Source organism: Carassius auratus, chromosome 15 (genome assembly GCF_003368295.1).
Source record: "Carassius auratus strain Wakin chromosome 15, ASM336829v1, whole genome shotgun sequence".
NCBI classification, from domain to species: domain Eukaryota; kingdom Metazoa; phylum Chordata; class Actinopteri; order Cypriniformes; family Cyprinidae; genus Carassius; species Carassius auratus.
Window position 1 is genome coordinate 6661057 of NC_039257.1, and position 15181 is coordinate 6676237.

Below are 15181 nucleotides of genomic sequence, written 5' to 3' on the forward strand. Positions count from 1 at the left end.
AAGAGGGGCAACGACAGATAGATACGCCTCAGTGTTTCTGAGCTGGGTAAGGGAAAGGCTGATTTTGAAAATAAAATTATTGACATCCCCTGCCGACACTATTGAATCAAGGTGTAAATTTTCAAAATGATTTAGTCAGTGGACTTCATGGGTGGAAAGAGATTGGCTTTTCAAATTTGGAAGGAATGCACCTGCTATTCTCATAATTTTGCATGGTGAAATGTATTCTTTATCCTGTCTCTTTGCAGTGGCATGACTGATCAATAGAATTTGTGCTGAGGCCTCATATAGAGATGCACTGGAGATGGTGGTTGGACTAGGGGGAGGGCTGAAGTAAAGGACAAGGCACCACTCCCATGATGCAAAAATTGATCCCTGGAATAAATTTCCAGTGTTCTATTAATGGCAAGTCCCTCTGAGGCTTTCTGTTACATCTGACGGAAAGCAGCACATTACAGAAGCAGAAGTACAACACCCCAGAGGCAAGGGGGTAAAGCAGGAAAATAATTTAACAAATAATTTACTTAAGTGCGAACTGAATGTGATGTTTTCAGAAACACAATTTAGTGTTATTTGTAGGGCCGGGAGTCGATTAAAAAAATTAATCTAATTAATTAGAGGCTTTGTAATTAATTAATCGAAATTAATCGCATTTTAATCGCATTATCATAAATATTTGACCTGAGAACAGTGAGAAGTAATTTTTTTCACATGGATTTATAGTATACCATTGAATAATCACTGAATACATAAGCTTAAAGCAACAAAATATTGTTTATCTTTGGTCAACCAAGTCTAGCAGACCAGTGCAATTTTTGCCAAGAAGTGTAGCAATAGCATATTTAGAAACAATTTAGAAATAGTACTTTTAAGAAATTCAGGAAGCTTATAGGTGCTGGAACCTTCTATAAAGTGTTTTTTTAAGTAAAACACAATACTGTCAATTACATTCAGAACATTGGAAACACTGACTATTAGAAAACATCTCTCTGTTGCTTCAGAGGCCATAACATACTAATTCCAACTCTCCATAACCTTGGCCAAAACAATAAAGAGTTCAACATAAACTGTTGCACCAACAAAATAATACATAGTTCAACATAAAGTGTAAAGTCCAGGCTAGCTGCTATATGTTTTGGGTTGAGGTGATACTTGAGGCTCGATGTGCTGCTGCAGTGATATGCGAAGCGAACGCTAGTTGGTGCTCCAGTATAATCGGTCCCGCCGAAACTCATCCAGTGAGAAACGTTCCGCGGTGCAAAAATAAGTTATTAAAAATGCGTAATTAATTAATCTTAGTTAACGCGTTATTTTTTGTGTAATTAATTAATCGCAATTAACGCGTTAAAGTCCTAGTTATTTGCATTTATATAAAAAATATTGTTATTTAAATTGATATTAAATGCAGTTACTTGAACTTAACATTTTTTATGACAAATTCGCAATTTAGTACATTTAAAATATATTTACTTTAAATGTAATATTAAATAACACACTACAATTATAACTGCATAACAATTAAGCACACCTCTTTTCACAAGGGGTGAGTCAGTTTGCGAAAATATCACTCCATATAACCGTGCTGCATATGCTCTTCTGTGTCCTCCGCGCCACAAAGCCATAAAGCTTTAATGGTCTTGGAATGACATGGAGGTCATTGATTAATGACTAAATGTTCATTTTGGGGTGGAGTAATCCTTTAAATGGACAAATTCACACAAACTTTTTTTCAAAACGTCCATCTTGTTAGTATTCAACAGCAGACATAGCCAACAGAGGGTAGGCCTACTGGATCAGTGCATTCTCTTAAAGTGACAGTCTTAAAATGAATCAAACAGCATCAACAAAGAAATCACTCACTGCTCTTGATTGAAAAGCTTTTGTAACTTTAATAAAGAATATTCTTTAATGTATACAGTCCAATAAGCAATGTTGTTTTACATTTGATTACTTTATTCAATTTCTGAACTAATGCTAATACTGAAAATCAGTTCATTTTATTTGTATCTTAACTCTACTGTATTTTTTTGTGCTGTTGCTTGTAGTTACATAGAATATTCTTATAATGTGTTTATTTTTATTTGAAAGTATAGTTTTTCCATAAACATAGCACATTGTGAACCGTACCGAATCCGTGACTCTAAAACTGTGAAACAAACCAAACCGTGAAAATGTTGAACCGTTCCAGCCCTAGTAGACAGTGAAAGAAAGATGTCACATTTTGAAAATCTTTCTGGCGATCATACCTAATTTAAAGCGCCAGCACGCTAAGTGGGCAACATGCTAATTATATCACAAATGTACTCCGATGTACTAGCATCTTCATCATTTTCAAGATCACTGTCTGCGCCATCACTCCCATCATCCCCCTTGATAAGTGTTTCTCTCTATATCACTCTCTCTATGATGAGACTCGGGTCAAACTCGCTCTGGAAAAGCAAGGCTCTTTGTTCAAGATGGTTTGACTGTGTGAGTCTCAGGCACTGGCTGGCACTGAGGGCTAGCGGCCACAGAAAATGACATCACATGCCTGAAAAAGAAAACAAAGCCACTGGGATTAAGGGTACCTCGTCTCTCCTCCACAGCCCAGATGACGACTATCCCGCCGTCTCTGAGTGACAATAGCATTTTTACATGCTAGCAGTTAAGCTAGCACTTACACACAGCACTCAATTAATGAAGTTCACAGACAGACTGATTAACAAGCACTAAAATGGGTTGAATTAATCATTAGAACGCACAAGCTTCAAGATATATTAACATTTTAGCAGTAGACATTTTCATTTGGCATTGCCGCTAGAATGCTACAAAATAACTTCACCTTCTGAACATAACACTCCTCGAGTGTGAATATTTCAAGCTTTTTTGACACTTTTCCATAGGCCAAATCCTAAATAACTCAAAAGTCACATAATTACTTGCTAAATCGTGCTAATATTTGCTTATTTAGTAGCAATAAAGGCTAACTCTATCATAAAAGCGTCAGCAGTCCTTTACAAAAACATACTGTAGTGGTACTATAGAAAAGTGATTTGAAGGTACTTTGATATATATCATGATATTTAAATGGTACTATGAGCATAAGGTACTTCAAAGTCCAAAAACATGGTATTAAAATGGTAAAAAAAAAAAATTATTGCGCTGTCCAAAAAGTGTTTTACACAAAGTATACACTTCTTAAAAATTTATTTTTTACAAACTATATAATGTAATATTGATTAAAGAAATATTACACTTTATAATAATGTCAAATTAAAAGATTTACTTTAGATTACATTTTTATTGATGTTTTAGCAAAGTACACTTATTTGATTTGTTGACTAACATACTAAAGAACATGTAAAGTACTTGATTTTAATTTTAACTTGTTTTTTTCACTACTGTTTTATTACATACTAAGATGTACAAAATTATGAAATTACATATAAAGATGTACATAAGTCCTAGTATGTCAAAAAATAACTAGATGCTTTTAATATAAGGATAAATTCATTTTAATACTAAATACATTCATTTTCATTTCAACATGCAATTAAGTACTGGTTTTAAAAGTGTGCTAAACCAAACATGATTTGGCTTGAATGAAACTAAGCAACACTAAGGTTCTTGCAAATAAAATTTAATTATGTAAGGGAGTAAGGTTGAAGAAAGGGAGCAAGAGAGAAAAAAAACCCCAAATTAAATAAACACGCAGCAAACTAATTTCTACCCCTAGATATGTAATACTGGGGCTTTTCATCTTTTGGCCACAAAGCTTAGGTCTTAAGCAGATTATAGTGCAGAGAAATCAGTAATGTTGATAATGTGTGGGGGGAGGGTATTAAACACTGAAAAACTGCAATCACGGTGCTGGATTAGGAGTGAGCTTTAATATTGTGCTCATTCTGCTGAAAGGGACAGAGAGGCTGGATGGGGATCAGTGCCTTGGACAGGGAAAAGTCAGAATGTACACACACTCTGGAAACCTGAGAGGAAGAGCACTGGCCAATTATAAAGAAAAAAGGATGATGCAACTCTCTGGACTCGTATCTGAAAATGCTGTGAGAAAAACCATGAAAGCATTGTGCATTGACTTTTCGTGCATGTTTTTTCATGCAAATAACTCTTTGAATTGAAGTACTTTTTTTTTTAAATAAAGAGATAGTTTCTCTCTCTCTCACACACACACACACACAAAATCTGTCATCATTTGTTTACCCTCATGTTGTTGTTTTTTTAACCTGTAAGACTTTCTTCTGTTGAACACAAAAGAAGATATTTAAGGAATGTTGAGAAGCTGTTTTTGTCCATACAAACAAAGTCAGTGGTTCTAAAACAGAGTTAGACCCCATTGACGTTCTTTGTATGGATTTTTCTTTTATATATATATATATATATATATATATATATATATATATATATATATATATATATATATATATATATATATATAGTCATACAGGTTTGGAATAAGATAAGGGTGAGTAAGTGACTAATTTTAAATATTTACTTTAAGTACCTGAAATGAATTTGCATGCTAGTTAATAGAAATGACAACATATAAACTACTTTTAACTTTACTTTATTTAAAGGGGAAGCTCAATGAAAAATTCTAAATCTGTAAATTTCAATTCTGAATGATTCTCTTTTTTTTCTGTGGAACACAAAAATATATTTTAAAAAAAATTGTCCCTAAAATAAAATTAGACCCTATTTACTTTCTTTGTATGGACAAAAATATTTTTTTAAACATTTCATTTGGAACGACATGAGAGTGACTAAAAAATGAACATTTTCTGGTTCATTTTTAGATGCACTATGGCTTAAGTAGTGGCCACTTAACTGTAACATCCAGTGTAAGTTCTGAAATTGCATGAATTTGCATGCTAGTTCATGAAAGTGACAACATATAAACTACATTTAACTTAACAGTATTGTGTCTTTAAGATGGAAGAGTGTACTTCACAGATGCAAGGTCATTGTAAAATATGGCTGTTTCCCAATAAATGCTGCAGGAGCTATATTTAGAATGGAGACAAGTAATAAATCCATTCTGTAGAAATAATGGATGTCTCTGGCCAACGCTGCTTTGTCCAAAATTAAATGCCAGCTCAGCTTCTATCACAAATGGGATCTTCAGAGACATGATGTACTTCTTTAAATGGTTTAGCGATTTAGATATACCAGACACTTCTCCTTTAACCAGCTAAAAAGTTCCCTGCTTCCCCACTGTGAGAGCAGCACAGCAGGTGGATCTTTTGACTGGCACCCAAGGAAAAGCTCAAACTAATTTCCATACAGATGCCCCCTTCACTGGAGAGGAAGGACCCCTCATTAAGCACTCGAACAACCTAGCACAGCACCGGCGACTATTCCCCTACGTTCCTCTCCCTTAATTCAGTAGCCATCGCAACCCCCCTGCTCTAGACATTGGAGCACACAAGGTTGCCAAAACCAATGAAAGGGGGGTGGATAGGAGGTGTCTTGCATTTGGCATCTGCCATGGCTGGCCATGGCTCTGTGCTCCACATCCCAAGGAGAATGGGACAGAGGTGCCCTGTTGGACGTGCCAACGATGGGAGGATGAACAAATCGCACAAAGCCCTTTTAAGTAAGAGCCCAGAACCCCCCCGCTGCTTCTCGTTTCCTCTGTGTCACTCCATCCCTAAAACAACATCTGAAAGAATTCCAACACACACGGACACAAAACATGCCTCTTCTTCCTCTCTAAATATAAACATTACTAGAAAGGAACCATTCAGACATTGCATCAGCATTTACTTAAACTCTGAACTCCGTACTATGAGTCTCTCGGATCTTTGTCCCAACTTGATCTGGCACTCTTTGCAACCTGAGCTCTGATAAAGGCCATATGGTGTGGCCACAAGCCCAAAGGTGACAGCGCCCCATATGATTCTCATTAAGAACAAGTGCAGTGACTTTGGGAACGAGGGACCTTTAGTAATGTATTAGCATAGACTAATGACATGGGTTAATTAAGATATAATATAATCTAGGTGCTTTGCCTGGATGGTGGTGCAGTAAAGAAGAGGAGGTTGACCAGGGTTCCCTTCAAAGCTTTCTGGAATTAGGAGACTTACCCGGGTAGAAGTCTTTGGATTTAGACAGCTTGATGGTGGCCCCTGTCTCTTTCTGTAGCTGGACAATAGTCTGACCACCCTTGCCAATAATGGAGCCCGCGGCGTAGCTTGGAATCAGCACCTTCAAGAAATATTCGCCTTCCTCTGAAAACAAAAAAAGAGAGAAAAAATGAACTCTGCAAAAGATTTACACATACAATAAATAATAAATATATATAAAACATACAGTAAATAAATATATACACAAAATAGATTTAAATAAAAATGTATACTACTACTATTAATGATAATGAACAATTTGCAATAGATTTAAATTTTTCTGTAATTTAACATGTAAATTAATTATTTAAATAATAGTCATTTGCAACAGATCTAAATCAACATTTTCTATTATTATTATTATTATTATTATTATTATTATTATTATAAATATTATATGCATTTTTGCTGTAATCTGACATTTTCATTTATTTCATGCATTTCTGTTTACGCTTAAATCCATGCAACTATATTTGTAGACCTACATAAATCACTACAATAACTAATATTTTAATAAAAAAATTTAATGGATGAATATGAACAGGGAGAGCGAAGAAAAATCATCCAACAAGTGTTCAGGATACATGGGAACTTCTTTAATAATACATACAGTTTAAAAAGCATCCCAGGTGGCATCTCATGAAGCTGGTTGAATACTCAGAGTGTAATCTAGCAAAGGGTGGCTAATTTAAGCAAGTTAACAATTTTGGCCACTAAATAACTCACATCCTTCAATTTGGGCCACACCACAGGTTTTATGGCTTATTATTATTATGAAGTGTAGAATAAAGTGATAAAGATTAAGGAGGTGTGTCCAATTTCTTTAAATGGTAGTGGACATAAAATATGGCCGCACAATGCATATATTCACAAATTTTGCTAAATGCCTTAAATGACTTATGAGAAAACGCATATATTATCTAAGAGGCGATCAGAGAAGGCAGCTATAAATGAAAGTCAAGCTGAAATACTATACCAGCAAAGAACTACAAGACCACTATAATAAGATCAGTGGACTTAACGAGTAGTAATTAATGCTGAACCACAAGTATTAACGTTTAAGTTAAGGAGGGCTTATAACAGTCAAGAGAAGAACAAAAACTCTAGCGTAGGTTAGCGGAACAAGAAAATTGCAAGTTATGTAAGTAGGAAAGATCCGGGACGAGGGTACATTTTGTTAAACCTGTCAATCAAAGTAAGTGCAAGAGAAGGTACATTTGAAAAGAGGTATTAAGAGACTCACGTTCAATGTAACTGGCAAGCTAGACATTGTAAAGTAGCCATTTATAGCAAATGAATAGTAAGGTGCATATAATATAGCACAAGACATCCTGATTTCACTCCCTCTTGAGAAAGGTCAGCAAAGGTTTTCCTGAAAGTGGAGCAGTGGTGGGGCAGTAAAGAGCCTCATCTATTGTTGGGCTCTACCTGGCTGCTGCAGATCCAGGTCAGCAGAAGCACAGTACATGGTCCCTTCACCGTGACTTTAACATGACATTGTATCCTTCTGCCTGGGCCGCTTGGGTATGCGCTTAATATTCCACTACAATTAATCTGTGTCGGCTCCCAGAAGACGCTTTAGATTAGATTGTTATTCTGGAGAAGCAGTTTATCTTGTCAAGCTATAGGCTGATGGCTAGGCTAAGCTACATGCACTTGCAGCCTAAAAATAACGATTGGGTAAAAATGAAATAGACTACTGATAGACTATTAATGTCAAGAGTACAGCTGGAAAAACAAATGAGCTAACAATGGCAACGACGATAATGTCCTGGTTGAAGGCCCGACTTAACTGCATCAGTGGCAAAGTCATGACACATGTTTGTAGTTATGTGTGAACCAAATAAAAAAAAAGTGTTAGCTTTCTGTTAACAAGATGGATGTGACAGATCAGATTGTTTTGAACAGGAAATCATAGAGAGGGTTAGTAGTGATATAGTGGCTATTATAGATTCATTATTCACTCACTTTATAGCATTTAGAAACTGGAGTTTTTTTCTTTTGTGGAGCTCAAAAGGAGTCAGTTTGAATAATGAAATAATCTGAGTTTTTCCATGTACTTACAATGTGAACTGGAGCTTTCTGATAAACCATTAAAGTAGTCCATACAACTCGTTTGCAGGATTGTGTGGCTAATTGAGCTATATTTAACTCGTAATTGTCACTGAGCAAGTAAGCGTTGAGAGCAGATCATGGGTTCAGTGAGTTAAACTCAAGAACTGAATTCAAGTCTGATTCATGAATGAATCATTCACACTGGTTTTGTGATGTGGATCAGTTGATTCATGGAAAAGATCTGACTCAACAGATTGATTCTTCATGATTCAGTCATAATTTAAGCCTGCAAATGTCAAACACATGTCAACATTTGACTCCATTATATCTGTTTCTCAAGTTATCCCTTTAACAGTTAGGAATGGTATCATTTTAATAATGTTTAAGTCTTCTTCAAGTATTCTCAATAGAATCACAGGCTAATTGAGTTGGATGTGTAATGAAGTGGATCTCTACTATAAGTATAGTCTCTTATTTACCCAGAATAGTTGTACTGGATGCCACCAGATTATGAATTGCATAAACAACAAGGGGATAATGGATGTTACTGTGACACAAATAAATGTACTCAGAACTGGGTTCGCAGACACCTCTAAATGACAAATCCTGATTTTTCACTCACATACTAAAAATTGCCGTTGTTTTCGCACTTCATAAACAGGCGGTTCAAACTGTGTCTACAGAATACTACAGATACATGCTTTTCTGCAATGCCCCAGATTTCTCACTGAGCTAAGACTGTCCTCCTTTTGATTTGGATGAGTCTAAATTTAACCTTGATTAATATGGCGCAGGGTTCATAAATAATGTGTATCATGCATACATAAGTATTCTCTCTTCAAAAGCATCTAACAAAAGTCTGTCATGAATTGCATCAAGAGGCTGCGTCCAGATTGTCTTTAATTGACATTATCTGGTCTAATTAATGTAACACTTGATATTATGTTAAGCATCATATTTTTATAACAATATTAGGCTGTATTAAAGGTTACCCATTTTAATTTGTTAATTAGGAGCAGTAAAATATAACAGAGAATTATGGTTGGTTATGCAGTGAAAAAGAAAAAAAGAAACAGCACAGAGTTAAAGGTAGACTCCGGTTCGCAGACAATAAAATCGATACGTTATTTTTGCAGAAATTTAAACAAATTACCGTGAAATCCGACAAAATCTGATGAAAATGGTGGATCATGGATGGCCGCTTGGTTGCATCTCTCTAAAAGAATGTGAAATGGAAAATTAATCTTTGTGGAATGTCAGATAGAAAAACAAAACAAGGTCTACCTTTAAACCAAGAATCAAGAACATACCTGTGAAAGTTGATGTCATGTATAAAGGTACAGGATGAAGTAATAATGAACTTTATAGCAGTGACTTCTTGGTTTCCAATCATTTTCATGTTTATTTTAAATCAAACATGGCCTGATGACATTCTTCAGTGCATAATACATTCAGCTCTGAATTAAAAGACTATTCTAGGTTCAATACAAGTTAAACTCAATCGACAGCACTTGTGGCATAATGTTGATTACAACAAAAATGTATTAATTTGTACAAATGCTTCATTTTCTTTTAACAATGCAAATTACAGCAAGGCACTTACAATGAAAATAAATGAGGGCCAATCTGTAAACATTAAAATACTCACTGATTCAGTAGTTTAATTCACAATATGTAAACAATATGTGTTCCTGTGATTTTAGTGCAACTAACCTCTTCTGTGTAAAGTTATATCCAGGTTTATTTACAACATGACAACATAAGACCTTAAGTTCTAAAATGGCCATAAACATGACAAGAACAGCTCAAATAATACACAAGAATTAACTGAACAATTAAAGAGCTTTGGTCAAATTTAAAGCATTGTATTTCTGCTTTTAAATCCTCTGAAAATTAGCCTCATTCACTATATCATTCCATTATAAGTGTTTCACAATACCCTTAATCTTTCCATTTTTTTAAAGAAAATCAGGGACAAGTTGATTTTATTTTTTCAGTTAATTCAATTTTTTTAGATAATCTACACTATACCACAAATGCTGTTGACTGAGCTTAACTTGTAATGAACTAATAAACCCAGAATATTCCTAGTAAACCTGCAGTATAAACCAAAATCAGTTTTGTTTCAAAAGACATTCTCAGTTCCTTCTCTTCTAAAACATGGAGCATCTTCAGTCCAAGTTTGAGTTGGATCAAACTTATTTCCTGTCACTTGTCAACACAAACCCCTGGCTGAGAAAAATCTGTGGATTACACTACACGCATATCCGTAACAGTGCCTTTAAGGGAAATGAGTCCCTCCCATTGTGCTACACCAGGAACAAAACAAGAACAAGTTGGTACGTTGTTATTTTCCCCTTCAGCCTACTTAATATCTTAATAAGCTCTGTCTTGTGTGTACATCTATATGATTACATGCATTCCACTCAGAATTATTAATAAAAATATATAAAAATGGGTATTACTCCTAATAAATCGGTGGGTGTAAATCCAAATCATTGGTTGCAAGAGGCTCCCAACAGAGCTCTGGTTCGGAATAAGCAACATCAACTTGAGGATTGATGGTTCCTGTGGGCTTATATTGGGGGCCTTAAAAAACATGCAAAAGGGACTAAAGCTACGAACACTTTTTTCTTCTTTCTTGTATGCATTGTAGATTTATGCAGAGTTCAGACAGCATAGCATTTGTGCTTAAGTACAACAAACGTACATCTAAATTTAGTGGAGTGATGAAAGGACCACTCTTCCTGTGTGTCTGTCCAAGCAACTGCCTGACCAAAATGGCTTCCGATATAAACATTGCACTCGGAATAAAACACGCTACTCGCTTTCTGTCGCACGTGATAGAAAGCAGCATGCTTTGTTCTAACAAGCGCGAAGGCTCAAGGAGAAGCTTTCACACTGCTTCTTGTATTCATCTCATCCATATTCATCTCAGGTCCCGTCCTCCATTCCACGGCAGACGAGCTGAGAGAGGCGAGCAAATCATCCAATGTGGGGCTGCCTTTTACAACGCCCTCTCAAATCCTCGCCATCCTGCATGAGATTTTTTTTTTTCTTTGACGCAGTGCATTAAAGAAAAAAATGAAGCAGCGCCCCCTTTGTGAATGTACAGTAATCAATAGAATAAGAGCGTTGTTTGAATAATCAATGACTTGCTGCTACTGATGGGAAATGAGAGAGATGGACTCGGCTAGGAAGAAGTAACGATCGCCCCAGCCCAGTACCGTGATTAGAGGCGAAACAAACAAACGATGGGGGAGTCAGAACGCAGCGCACCCTAAATGTATGTAAGCTGTAGCAAAAACCTGTGCGCTTAATTTGAATTGCATTGTAGCATGTGAGTGAACGAGGTGGGCGACAGCGACGAATCGGTTATTGGTCCCCCATATAAATGTCTGAGGGGGTGGAGGTGAATCTTCAAACACAGCTGGCAAATCATGTTTATGTAACAACCCCTTCTAAGACAGATCCCGCATCTATTTTCTCGTCCTGCAGGAAGAAATGCACAAGCAAGAGAGTCTAAAAAAAGGCTAGTCACAAATTCAGAGTAGAGCAGCAATTGAAAATGTCTTTATATAGTAAAAAACAACACCGGATCGTACACACACACACACTTTGACGAATTCTTCTAGCCTTAAAGGGTCACAGTCCCCTCACGCCATCCAGCCAGGACATCTGTATCCCCTAAAACAACCTTTGTAAATGGAAGCAATGTACTTGTACTGTGCCAGTCCATCCATTTACTAAATTAAAACATTACATCTTATGAGACAGCTCGGGAACATGAAGAGAAGCTCTTTGGTGAACTTGAAGTCGAAGACTTAACGATCAATTGGCAGGAAAATGATTCTTGGTTTTAAGCCAATTGACTTTCATCTGAGTGCCTATAACTTTTTTTTTCAGGCAGCCTTTAAAATGTAATCATTCGTTATCCACATCTTGATTTGATCCAATGAATAAAGAGTTAAAACAATATGCCAGTCACACAAAATATGATACTAATCAAACAAGTATGTAAACACCCAATCAAAGACAGTAAATGTTATAAGGAAACAAATTAGACGTAATATTTACGTAGGACTGGATCCTTCATTTCAAAATTACATAAATGGTTCAGATTCTCACTAACTTGGCCGATGATCATATTTTAAACTCTGTTAATATAAATGGGAAAAACTAGAACATTCCCTTCCACATATTTATCTATGTCTTATCAACTCTTAGAGTTGAATCATTTAAAAAAAATCTGCATTTCTATTTAATAATTTTCCAGAGAGCCATTTAGGTTCATAAATATGGATGAATTATTATAATATAGACCCTTAAATAGAGCAATAGTGTCATATTATAATACTAAAATGATTGTGTTGTTATAATAATACATCCTTATATACTACTGTTATTATTTATATTTTAAATAAACTGGAATCAATTAATTTAATATTTAAATAGAATCAAAGCTCCAACAGCTTTTGACCAGTTACATTTTACACTACTTAACTGGCTAAGGCTTTCAATTATTTTATAGAAATTGCATGCACAGAGAGCAATTATATAATTTAATAACTAAACATTGTGGAACATTGTGGATTACCAATAGAAAATTGCATCTTTCCCTGACATTTATAGATTTAATGAATTTCTTTGACATTTTCAGGCCTGGAAATGACAATATTAAAATTTCCAGATTCCCTTCCATAACTCTGGAAACCCCATAGATTAATTATTCTTGGCCAACAAATTCCGGTGAAGCCCGGATCTCTTAAGCATCAAAGTGTTTTCATTTAAGCAAATGGATCTGCAGGTTATGTTTCCCACGAGTCCACCATGCTTGTTCTGACTGACAATTCATAACGCGTTCTGCATTGATTTTTTTCACATGTAAACATGTGCCAATCACTTCATTTATGCGCCATGATTAACCCTTTAACTGTAACCACAAACACTTATTTTACTGGAAAAAATCTTTAACAGGTGAAATAAATTTTCATTCTGACCTTTACTGAATATAAATATTGACTGCAGATATATTGCCTAGGCTAATATTTCTAATATCAAGATGTATCTTCTTCTCTATCTTTAATATGATGAAGTTCAAAAAGACCCAAATTAGATGGTTTCCTGCAAAATGACATTAAATGTGGGAATTTAACCATCACAGAAAACAATGGTTTACATGATTTACCTGCTACCAAACTAAGATCTACCAATCGGTTAAAACACTTAAAGTTTAAGAAATACGTGGATATTTTTTGTATTTAACTGGTTAATTACATGACTTGCCTAACAGTTTAGCAGACAATTGTAGTGCACGAGACTTCTTATGGCATCTGCCGGAATGCATACTAAACAAGCAAGCATTGGTCCAGTGTAAACAATAGACTACAGTCAAAAATTGGAGGTATAGTGCACTTCGGAGCACAGAAATGTCGTCTATCAGTGATACAGGTGAAGAACGCATACAAAACATTTCAGGCTTTTACTTAATTTTTGAATATCATGTTAAAATAAATCTTAAAATGCATTTGATATAATAATTTTTATACTATCATTATTCATCTCATTAAAAATATTCTAATCGTTTATCATTCGTAACTTTATTTTTAAGTGCAAAATTTAAAAATAAAAGATTGTAGATTCAAAGCACAAGCTCATAACGCAAGGTCATCTGCGGTGATAGCAAGGATGCGTAAACGCAACGAGCCATGTTTTCTGATGTTTTGGTACGCGCTCATAATATTAGTCCAAATATATTTATGAATACACAAGAGCTTTAATCCATACATAAACCATAAATTTAGGAATACTGAGGATGTGTTTGGTAAACGACTATCGTAGGTGCGTAGACTAGATCACCAATTCTGGGCCACTTAAAATGGACGCGAACTGTAAATATGAAAATAATCCCAGATGCACATGTCTGGTGAAGCATGACCGCGTTAGTTGGCGAGATGCTCCATGAAAAGCGAAAATAAACCTGCCATGAACGATTATACTTTCATGGATTAAAATCAAGGCACTTGTCTTTGGGAAGAGTCGCTAATTCATTGGCAAGTGAGTTGCCTATCTAGAAGATAACGTTTGGGACTTACCTCCTGTGTTTGTGCGTTTGGTGCTGCTGGCCTCCGTCGGGGTCTCCAGGGGTCTTTTGCGGGAATCGGGGGGATCAGACTCCATGTGCGGCTGTTGATTGTGATGATGCGGATTGGAGAAAATCCCGTTTTGCTGCACTGCCCCACCGGCCATCATTTTTTATAAAGAAGCTTTAGGCTCGCTCTCGTTTTCCCTGGAAGCGATACGCAGATATGGTCGTTTCTAAATGTGAAACCAAGATGATATGAATGTTTGGGGTGCGTCGATCCTCCGTAGCAGCCTAGACACAGAACGAAAGACGCATCGATATCCAGTGGCTCGTTTATGCTCAGGCTGCACTGATATTAATAACAAGTGATGTGGGGAAACGTCCTCACTCGTGGCTTGCGATGGCGCTCTCCTGCTGGAAACAATGTATGACCTCAGTGGTCAGCAGAACTCACTGCTAGAAACTGGGAAGATGTGCGCGGATAATAAATAGCAACGGGAAATGTACAAGAGGCGAGAGACAAAAACAGCGGATCCCGCGTGTAGGTGGGCAAACCCTGCTGATAGAGTTGGATGGACGAGCGCTTGGAGGAGATGCGATGTTTTTGTAGGCTCTGGCTCGGAGATGCTGCAGTCTTGTTTTCAGAGCATCTTTGCGCGTTTCTGCTGGAGCGCGGGGCAGCGGGTGACGTCATGTGGAGCCGAGACCGCGGCTGTCAAATGTGGAGAAGCATACACGCCCACCTCGAGCTGTGATTGGTCAAGGTTTGATTTTCTCCGGCCAAGCGATGTATAAATCCTGCGTGTCACATGACAGTACAAGAGGAGGTGGAGGTGATGAAAATGCGAGAGCATCGTTGTAAAATCGGCGCAGGGATGTAAAACATAAAAATGCGCAGCTCGTCTCTGTCTGATCCACGAGA

General features: G+C 36.4%; 1 protein-coding gene across 2 annotated transcripts in view; it reads right to left on the bottom strand.

Moving 5' to 3' along the window:
• Positions 1 to 14960, bottom strand: part of LOC113114845 (RNA-binding protein Nova-1) — a 51466-nt gene extending 36506 nt beyond the window's left edge. Inside the window, exons 1-3 of one of the 2 annotated variants that reach the window (XM_026281916.1) lie at positions 14270 to 14960; positions 9328 to 9390; positions 6081 to 6224 (exon numbers count right to left, since the gene is read on the bottom strand). In XM_026281916.1, coding sequence (XP_026137701.1) covers positions 6081 to 6224; positions 9328 to 9390; positions 14270 to 14426 — 364 coding nt within the window. In that variant the 5' untranslated portion in view covers positions 14427 to 14960. The remainder of the gene's footprint in view (positions 1 to 6080; positions 6225 to 9327; positions 9391 to 14269) is intronic. The other variant, XM_026281917.1, reaches the window with a different exon arrangement.
• Positions 14961 to 15181: the final 221 nt, after the last annotated feature.